This window comes from Rhinopithecus bieti, unplaced genomic scaffold (assembly GCF_001698545.2).
Source record: "Rhinopithecus bieti isolate Rb0 unplaced genomic scaffold, ASM169854v2 scaffold_36410, whole genome shotgun sequence".
NCBI classification, from domain to species: Eukaryota; Metazoa; Chordata; class Mammalia; order Primates; family Cercopithecidae; genus Rhinopithecus; species Rhinopithecus bieti.
In genome coordinates, this window is record NW_016816076.1 from 1,458,631 (window position 1) to 1,469,699 (window position 11,069).

Below are 11,069 nucleotides of genomic sequence, written 5' to 3' on the forward strand. Positions count from 1 at the left end.
ATCACAAGATCAGGTGTTCAAGACCAGCCTGGCCAACATGGCAAAACACCGTCTCTACTAAAACATACAAAAATTAGCCAGGCGTGGTGGTGCACACCCGTAATCCCAGTTACTTGGGAGGCTGAGGCAGGAGAATCACTTGAACCTGGGAGGGAGAGGTTGCAGTGAGCCAGAATCGTTCCACTGCACTGCAGCCTGGGTAAAAAAGAAAGAAACCAGGTAAAAAAAAAAAAAAAAAAAGGGAACCCAGCAAATCTAATTTTATATTTATCTTTTCTTTTGAGATAGGGTCTCACTTTGTCACCCAGGCTGGAGTGCAGTGGTGCTATCACAAATCATTGTAGCCTTGACCTCTTGGGCTCATGTGATCCTCCTACTACAGCCTCCTGAGTAGCTGGGACCACAGGCATGAGTCACCATGCCTGACTAATTTTTCTATTTTTTGTACAGACTGAGTCTCACTGTGTAGCCTAGGCTGGTCTCCAACTCCTGGGCTTAAGCGATCCTTCCACCCCACCCTCCCAAAATGCTGGGATTACGTGTATTAGCCACTGCACTCCATACATATATAATACATGTGTGTGTGTGTGTGTGTATATATATTAGGAAGAATATAATCTAAAATAAGACTTAGAGCCAACATAAAGGATATTGGAAAATAAGCGAAAATATGCTAATATATCTGAAAATAGCCAATTTTCTGAAATCACGCAATTATATTTTAATTTTGAATAAGAAGAAAAAGCAATAGGGTAAAGAAAACAGGGTCTGGATGTAGGTAATTTCACAAGTGAATTCTTCCAAAACTTCATGTGTCAGATGATTTATGTACTAAAAACAAAACAAAAAAACTATTCTAGAGCACAAATGAAGGTAAAATGTTTCTCAGTTAACACCATTATCGATAGACCTTTCTCTTATGAACATACATGTAAAAACTAAAAGTACAGGAAACTCAAAGTCAAAGGCATGTTAAAAAAACAATCATAATCAGGTAGAAATTACCTGAGAAATGCAAATATGCTTTAATAATAGGAAACCTAGTAATCTGATATGTCACATTAGTAAAACAAAACTAGGCATTCACCTCTATTAATACAAAAAATGAAATTTGATAACATTCAGTATCAATTATTGACATATTTTATCTTAATGTAATTTTTGAAAAAGGATAAACAATAAAGAATACCAAGAATTCTATCCAAGAATCCTAACCAACCGTATATTCACTGGTAAAGCACCAAAAGCATTGCCCGGTGAATACTGGATCAAAACAAGGGTTTTGGCAACAAGTACAAATACTGTTCTGTTCTAAAGAGTATGGTGACATATGAAACCAAAGAGGTATAGCTATTGGACAGAACCAGACAAAAGCCATCACTGTCAACAGATGATTCAACTGCCTACCTAGAAAATCTAAAACGATCAACACTGAAGACAGCAATTAAGTAAAATCAATGACTAGTTAATAACATTTAAAAGCTTCCCATTTACCATGAGATGATTAAAAAAGATGTCACAATAAGAAAAAATATAAAATATAAAAATATCTTGATTATAAATGCAAGAGATTTATATGATCAAACCTTCAAAAAGTTACAAAGAGTCTTGACTAACTGAAGATATCGTATGCTCCTAGAAGGCTGAATATAGTAAAAATATCATTGTTTCCCAAACCGGTTTAATTAACAACTAGAAATGATAGCATCTAATCAGGAGCATGTACTTTACAGGCATCTCATTTCATCACAACAGAAATCCTATGAAGTCATTATCAACATTTTACTAAAGGAGTAGTAGTCAGGCCCCAGAAAGATGAAGTGCCTTGTTCACACAGTGAATAAGTGAGAAGATGAAGCCCAGGCCCTCTGAAGACAGCACTTTCCTAACAAAGATGCTATACTACGGCACTATTTTTAAAAAGTGGCACTTTGGGAGGCCGAGGTGGGTAGATCATGAGGTCAAGAGATCAAGACCATCCTGGTCAACATGGTGAAACCCCATCTCTACAAAAAACACAAAAATTAGCTACTCCGGGGGCTGAGACAGGAGAATCACTTGAATCCAGGAGGCGGAGGTTGCAGTGAGCAGGGATCGCGCCACTGCACTCCAGCCTGGCGACAGAGTGAAACTCCATCTCAAAAAAAAAGTGGGAAGGGAAGGAAGAATGATACAAGTAAAAAATTCCTGACACAGGGGCCGGGCGCGGTGGCTCAAGCCTGTAATCCCAGCACTTTGGGAGGCCGAGATGCGTGGATCACGAGGTCAGGAGATCGAGACCATCCTGGCTAATACGGTGAAACCCCGTCTCTACTAAAAAATACAAAAAACTAGCCGGGCGAGGTGGCGGGCACCTGTAGTCCCAGCTACTTGGGAGGCTGAAGTGGGAGAATGGCGTAAACCCGGGAGGCGGAGCTTGCAGTGAGCTGAGATCCAGCCACTGCACTCCAGCTTGGGCGACAGAGTGAGACTCCGTCTCAAAAAAAAAAAAAAAAAAAAAAAAAAAATTCCTGACACAGAAGAGGGGAAAATAACCACACCAGAAATTAAAATACAAAGTTGTCATAAATTAAAATTACACGATAATTTGAAAAAAGAATTAAATAAACTTACAGACATGCAACCTATAATTATTGAACATTAGCCCACAAGAGGATTTCTGCTTGTTTTCTTACTATATCTGCAGAACATATTGGATAGTGCTAAATTCACATAATCGGGACTCAATAAATAGTTTACCAAGGAAATTATTAATGTTTAATTGGGCCATAAAGCTTAGTAATGAAAGCAGAGGTTCATCAAAAGTCAGGCTGCAGGCCAGGCATGGTGACTCACACTTGCAATCCCAGCTTTTTGGGAGGCCAAGGCGGGCAGATCACTTGAGGCCGGGAGTTTGAGACCAGCCTGGCCAACAAGGAAAAACCCCATCTCTACTAAAAGTACAAAAAATTAGCTGGGCATGATAGTGCACACCTGTAATGCCAGCTACTCGAAAAGCCGAGGCATGAGAATCACTTAAATGCGGGAGGCAGAGGTTGCAGTAAGCCAAGATGGCACCACCACACTCTGGCCTGTGCAACAGAGTGAGACTCTGTCTCAAAAAAAAAAAAAAAAAAAAAAAAGGACCGGGTGCAGTGGCTCACATAGGTAATCCTAGCACTTTGGGAGGCCAAGGTGGGCAGATCACAAGGCTGGTTTGAGACCAGCCTGGCTAATATGGTGAAACCCATCTCTACTAAAAATACAAAAATTAGCCAGACATGGTGGCATGTTCCTGTAGTCCCAGCTACTAAGGAGGCTGAGGCAGGAGAATCACTTGAACCAGGAGGAGGAGGTTGCAGTGAGCCAATATTATGCCACTGCACTCTAGCCTGGGCAACGGAGCAAGACTCCATCTCAAAAAAAAAAAAAGAAAGAAAGAAAAGAAAAAAAAAGAAAGAAAAGAAAAGAGGAAAAGTATACTAGCCTACACATACTCATTCTCACAAGCAATCAGAAAGGAGCAAATTAAATATCTCAGCTATTAGACTGGCAAAGACAGGCTTTAAATTTTCAGGCTCTTTGCCCCAGTAATATTTTCATTATAAAAACCCATCACTAACTTGAAGGTATAAAATGAAAGTACTGAAACCACGTCTACAAAGTGGTATGATAAAAGTTTCAAGAAGTAAAGCAGAGCATTAATGATGCTGTACAAAGTAAAAGGCTCCCAAACACAAACCAATGTACCTTTTTAATAAAATCTGAGGAAAATAGAAGCTTCTCCTTACTGTCCACCTAATGTTATAATTTTGGACATAGCAGAATTTAAATTGTTTAAGTCATTTTAATTATTTAATAAGACAGTTATGTTAGAATGACTTCTAAAGTTTACTTTTTGGAAAACCTGTATGCATTACTACTACCTATACTGAGAAAACAGGTTACCCACTAACGGTCTCGTAGGACCTTTGTGAGCTGTACTGTTCAGTTAGGAATTACTGAGTGTCAGCTCCAACTTGGAGATTTCACTGTATTCTTCCCAGTTCATTTTGGAATAGAAAGCAACACTCATGCTTACCCTCAGTATTCGATGTATATTTTCCATTGCTAATGTGGTGATTTATCTACAGTTTTACAATGAATAAAAGACACTACTGTGAATATAATTCAAAAGCCTCCAGCATAGCACCTAGACACCTTTTATAAGTCTAAATAAATATGCACCAGCCTCTCCACCTTATCAACTGCACAAACTCTAGAATATTTGTTTTTTGTTCCCTGCTTCAAGTATCCCTATTACCTTTTCCTGCACATGGAATACCAGCTTAATTAGTAATCTTACTCGTTATTGCAAATACTTTCATAGGTGAAAGTAAGCCATTTTTCTGTACCTTCTCTTTAGAACAGTGGTTCTCAACCTTGGCTATACACTGAAATCACCTGGGAAGCTTTAACACTGCACCCCCTGAGACTGATTTAATTACCTTGAGGTACAACCTGGGTAATGAGATGGTTGTTAAAGCTCTCCAGGTGATTCTAATGTGCAGTTAAGATAAGAATCACACTTCTTTTTCCTTAAGGAAATCATATCAAAATTTTTGAGTAACTGAAACACAGTGAACATAGAATGAAATATTACAGATTTTGGACAACAATTCCATAATTTGATGTTTAAATGCTCTTCAAACCCTAGAAAATATGCCATTTGTCCCACTGATATGTCCACTATTTAAAATTATTAGGTCTTTCCTAGGCTAAAACCTGAAATAGCAATGTCACATGACTATGCAATCCACCTCTTCCTTCCCAAAGGTCTTGATTAATTTGAAATGAATATAAAGTAGCACAATCAGTCAAAAGTGATCTACCTCACTAGCAAATGACAAAGAATTTTCCATTCAGAATTCCCAGACTTTATAATCTGGCCGTCAGCTTTCCTATTTTGTTTTGAAAGTCTTTAATGACCTTACAAACTGTGTTTATTTTGTAAGAGTATGAATGAAGAGAGCTGTTTCCATTAAAAGCAAAACAAAACAAAACTGAAAAGGGAAAACACACCATTAAAATATTTTATTTCACTTTATAAGCAGTCATTATATATCAAAATTGCAGCTGATTTCATTTTTGAAGTAAAGAAGCAAATGACAACATCACTTAATCCGTCTGAGTTCTCATTACCACAACTCATTCCACCAAATTAAGTGCTGTGGTCTCAGGATACCCTGTGGAAGGTTAAAAGAATCAGCTGAAGCAACAAGCAATTTTCCCTAAGATACTGTTTTAAGTCCACTGTAAGGTTTTACTTTAATATGTGGTTTCCAACTCACTCCCCACAGGGCAAGGTATTCCCTATAATTAAAAGCAGCAAATAACACAACCCATCTCTTCTGTACTGGGACCTTAATGTATCAAAGCCAAAGGAACATAAAAGATAAATCACCCTATCATCTCCCTAAGAGTATGGCATTTTGGACTATCACCAGATCTGCTGGAAACCTGCAGGCCAGAAAGAAAGGCATACTATGGGGCTTCAACACTGCTAACTTGTCTCTGGGGCTTGCTAGAAACATTAGGAAAGTGTTACTTTGAATTCACTAGTTTTACACCAACAGGTATTACCATTTTCATGGCTTTCTTTAGGGAAATAAGGTAAGTTTCAGAGGTCTCAAAACATGTTTAGGAACACTAGTTCCCACTTTCCCACAGAAAAGTAAAAAACCCTTTCACATTGTCTTTATATTATCTTTACTCCATCCTATACCTCACTAATTCTTTACGGCATAGACTGAATCTGAGACTTACATGTTTACAACAGACACCAAAGTAGTCAGAAGATGAAAACAAAATAAAACCCGGGAAGTACCATTATGTACAAAGAGAGATAAAAGTGGCCACTTTATAGTAGTTACAACATTCAAATAAGCAAGTTGGAGGTATATTATTTCACCCAATACTATTTCCCCACAATGTTCTTCTCCAGATCAATTTTACCTGTTTACTTCCCCACTATCTGCAATTTCACAGTATTATTTACATACATTTCTCAAACTTAGAATTATCACAGAAAATTACGCAAAGTGGTAGGAGTGATTATACAAAATGGCTTAATAAGGCACAATTTAGTGTGGTTACAGTGGAGACAGACACTGAAACATAAAAAACATAGGTATATGAATTATATGGAAGGTTAGTAGGTTCCATTTTAATACCCTCTTATTTCTAGTTAAAAAATACATAAAAACTCAAATAATGAAAAGAGCAGTGACTAGAAACCTATGGATTCTAACCAAAACTACCAGTAGTTTAAGTCATATACATCTTAAATATTGTTACCAATTTAGACCTGAAGTCTGTGAACTCACATTCATGAGTAAAGGTACTCAATCTCTTCTATGTTGGTCATTATGCTTATCAGGATCTCCCTAACTTTCAAACCACCAAGGAACCCTTTTGTTATTTTTTCGTCCAAGGTCTCAATGATTTTCTAAAGTCTAACAATTGTCTTTATTAATTAGTACCTGATTTGTATTATTGTTTTTCTAGTTTCAACACTGACCCTACCTTTAACCAAAGATCTAGAACCATCAAAAGTTAATCATCATCATTATTAGCATTGGGGTGATGCAAAGGTAATCAAGGTAAATCAGCATTAGAGGCTCAAGCACTATCACTACTGATGTCATTTTTCAATCACTGTTCGTTAGTTCATATTCATATCATGTGTGAACCAATGGATATGTTCACTTAGGAGGTGTAGCACCTTCCTGGAAAGGCACTCTGTCACAGTGTGTAGCCCATATGCACCCCCAGAATTTTCTGTAAAACCATCAGTGGTCAGAGGGCTTGAATGTCATAAACTGACCAGTATTATTTCTCGAAACTGAAATAGTCTAGACAAAAGCAAAGAAATTCATGTGTTCGTTAACTGTGTTTAATGCTACTAAGCTTTCTCAAACAGCTCACAGACACAACCTCTTACTAACTTTGTGGACCATTTTAGCCAAGTGAAAAAAATAAATAACAGGCTGCTCAGCTCTGGTTCATAGAAACTCACCAACTCTGATAGTGAAAGGGCTTTGACTGAAGAGAAACCTGACTCCTAGCCTCCTAGGTAAAGCTCTTACCTTTGTGATTAATTTTTTTCATAAAATGAGGACCCTTTCAGATCTCAATTTCTGAGTCTCTAAATTCTTGAAGTTGAGAGAAGTGAGTAAGCAGCAATATTCATTTCAAAGACAATTTAAGCTATTAAATATTTTTACTGGATGCCTGACTACTTGAAGATACAGAATAAAATATACAATGGAATAGTGATTTTGCAATTACCTTGTTACTTCTTTTAAATAATCTAACTGTATAATGCAAGACTTCAAGGAAGTTTTGGCATTACTTATTAGCTTGTGCATCAAATTCACATGAACATAAATTCCCATTTCATTTCACCCTAGGAGGAAACCAGACTGCCAAAAGTTGCTCCAGCTCCCTTTAGTAAGCAGCACATTTTTTAAAAGGTGGAGGAGGGTTGAATAAATACTTAGGTTGTTTGGCATTCATCTTAATAAAAAATAAAAGTAATTCACAAAAGTTCATCTGTGCTCAATGCTCTAAGCATTTAGAATACGGAAATTCCTAAGGATTCTAAATTTTTTTTCATAGAATATATGAGTATTTTGCTTTTTTTGTAGTTTGAAATTGTCTTTGGGAATGCCTGGATAAGGTTGTAACAATAGTCTCCTCAGTAGCGTTATGAATGCACCTGCTCGCCAATTCAAATAATTTTGAACAAATATTTAAACAGAAGGAGTCAGAGAAAACTGCACTATTTGAACAGCAAAGGGAGGGTCCACTTCATTAACAAAATGCAACAAGTATTCACGGTATAAATCAACTCGTAGTAAATCTGCAAATGCATCTTCAAGAATAATATTACAGGGAGAAAATAATCTCAATTTTACCAAACATTTTAATACATTAAAAATAGGCTTAAATGCAATATGAATGGTAAAACTAGAGACTGGATGATATGAACTCATACCACAACATATACAAAAAATTTTAGTTTAAGAATGACTATTGAAGCTGACAGTCGCTTGACTAGAATCGAGAAGTGGCCACGGGTGACTGCCTCAGAACAGACTCAACTGGAGCAACTGATTAGGAAGTATGGGATTCATTCAGGAGTGGAGTAGCAGGCTCATAAAAACACCGCAGGGCATTCAAAACTTACCTGAGTAATGGTGGCTTTAACTGTGCCAATTTGTTTGGGGTTGGGAAATGCTATTATGACCCATTTCTCTTCTCCAACATGAGGAGTCTCCCTAGGATCTCGAGATCTCTTCCATCTGTAACATTCTGTGACTCAATACCTAGGGCTAGGTTACCTAAAGGATCTGTTATTAGTCTCCAGCTGTAGAGAAATATTCCATAAGGATCCCCAGAGAATAAATGATTCCAAAATGGTTGCTCAGTTTGTGTGTGTTTTAAAAAGTTGGGAAAGACCACTTAAAATTTTTTCTAAGAGGGCAGACCTTAAGCATACAACAGTGTTAACTATAGGTGGTTTCATAGGTGTATACTTATCCCCATGATACTTATACACCTATAAAACCACCAATAGTTAGGGTTGAGTGCTATGTATAGCTTTTTACATTCAATTATACCTCAAAAAATAAAGGTTAGCTAAATGGGGGTGGGAGAGTGTAGGGAGACTGAATTTACTCTGAACTACAGTTACAGTTGAAGTCAACTCAAAACCTCTCCAAATTTCTAAAAATGTCTCACACACTGAAGTTAGTATTTCAGAAAACTAATAAATGTCTGTGCATCTAGGTATGCCTTGAACAGACTACAACCTCTCTGGATCTCTAGGTCTTATCACAAACTGAGGGAACTGTTAAGGATTTCTGCAGAACCTTCCAGGTTCAGCATTCTATTAAAAAGATTTCCTAGAGTTTCTATTGTAAACATTTAACCACTTAGGACAATTTGAGTCATTACTCCTGTCTGCTACAGAACATCAGGCCCCTGGGGTCTTGTTTTGAAACTCAAGTTGGCCGGCCTTTCACCTGAAACAAACTTCTTACCTTTTGGGGGAGAAAAAGCATTTTGCTCCCCAAAAAAGCATTTGGAAAGCATTTGTTATGAAGTGGTCATGCACCAATCCTTTATCTTTCATCAGTAAGAATGTATTTCATTAATTAGGCCTGCCCAGACCAGAAATTACTTACCCATAGACACTTTACAAAGCTGCATGCCTTCTTCGGTGTTTGGATTTGATGCCCTGGTTGTATGGCAATATAGGAAACGTATGAATTTAACTTTTTCATTCACTGAGGAAAATTTCTACCCCTCTTAAGTGAAGATTTCTCTTTAGCTAAGACAAGAAAAGTACTCAGGCTCCACCTGTTTCGCCTAGCTACACCACTCATTCAGACCCTCGGCAAACCCAGCTCTAGCAATATCACGCCAGGCTAGGTGGACAGGAATGCACCAGTGCTGTTGGAAATTAAGTTGGTGGGAGTCGCATTCTAATCCGGCCAGAGCTGCGCCTGCCGGGTGCAACCGCGGCACGGCCGGCGCTGTCGGTCTGTCTCACGGATGGTGAGCTGACAGCTCCTGCCAGCCCAGGCGGGGAGGAGGAGAAGAGGTGTCCGCTGCAGCCCCATACCCGGCGGGTGAAAGCACCGTCTTGTCCCCAAAGATTCCTCTGCCCTCAAAGACTAACAAAAATACGGTGTCCTGCGTTTCGCAGAAGGACGGGAGGCGTCCCAGAGCTCTCCCGGGAGAAAACCCCAGGGAGAAGTGGTGGCAGGAGGCGCCCGGTCCCGCAACTCACCTTCTGCTGCCTCCGGGCCATGTCGGTGGGCTGCTTGGCGTTGAAGGGGTACGCGATGCACCTCACGACGAAGACGTAGAGCTGCAGGCGGATCCTCCGCTCCTGCTCATCGTCCAGCTGCCGCTCGGGCTCGTCTCGCCCCTCGCTGAGCACAGAGGGGCTCGGGCTCACGGATCTGGCCGCGCCGCCGCCGCCGCGCCGCCGGCGCGTCCGCCGCCTTCCCGAGTCAGGGGGCCGGCGGAGCTCGGCTGCGAGCCGCCGGGCCGCCACCATCGCGGCCTCTCCTCTCCAGCCCCTCGTCCGACTCCTCTTCGCTGGAAGACGGGTCCAGCATGGTGCTCGGGAATCCCCGCCGCTCGGCCCGCGGTCCCCAGGCGCCTCACCCCCGGCGGCTGCGCCCGCGGGTCTGAGGGAGCCGCGGAGCTGGCTGCAGCGGCCCCAGAACGAAAGGAAAACTGGCCAGGGCTTTCCGGACACGTCGAGTTAGATTCAGGAGTGTTTCCTATCACCAGGGCGAAAGGGGCGGGCAGGAGCCGGGAGGAGGACTGGGAGGGGGGAGAGGGGGAGCCGCCGGGATTGAATAGGCGGAGTTAGCGTTGGGGGTGAGCTTGAGCGCCTCAGGAACTGCTCCGCCAGCCCGGGGCGCGCCGACCCAGCGGTTCTCCAGAGCCCGCCAGCAGAGGCAGAGCGGCCCGAGCGGCTGGACGCAGGTGGGGAACCTGTGGCGCTTACTACAAGCAACACGTGGAATTGAATGTCGAGCTGCGCGGGGCCGCGGAGTGCGCGTGCGCGCGCCGCCGTTGCTGCCCGGGCGCCTGGTGCCCTAGCACACAGTTTGCAAAGGCGGGGAGCGGCCGAGCGCGGTGGCCCGTGTAAGCGCCCACCGGGGCTGCTCGGACTACCCTAACCCTACCACCTATGATCTTTTCTCCAGCAGGTGGAGGTGGAATGGGGAGCGGAGAGGGACTGTCCCCTAACAAGAGGTGAGGGGGAGCGGCCGAGACATCTCCCCAACCCGAACCTGCTGCCCGGGATTGAACCCCAGCGCGGCAAAGCGGGACTGGAGTCCTTCACCACGAAATATCTTTGCGACAAGACTTTGGAAAGTCTCTCTCGCTCTGCTCTGCTGCCGTTTTGATCCTCATGTTGAATCCCAAATTATAAACGTCGAAGTAATGAAAAAAAAAAAAACAACGAGGCTTACTTTTTAAACTGTTCTATTCCTGCAGACTCACGGCAAGAGAGATTTTAC

General features: G+C 41.4%; 1 protein-coding gene across 1 annotated transcript in view; it reads right to left on the reverse strand.

Moving 5' to 3' along the window:
• LOC108516701 (calcium-dependent secretion activator 2-like) overlaps window positions 1–10,567 on the reverse strand; it is a 154,488-nt gene extending 143,921 nt beyond the window's left edge. The window contains 2 exon segments of the mRNA XM_017854305.1: window positions 9,818–10,046; window positions 10,048–10,567. Of these exon segments, the coding sequence (XP_017709794.1) occupies window positions 9,818–10,046; window positions 10,048–10,151 (333 nt within the window). The 5' untranslated portion in view covers window positions 10,152–10,567.
• Between the last annotated feature and the right edge of the window lie 502 nt (window positions 10,568–11,069).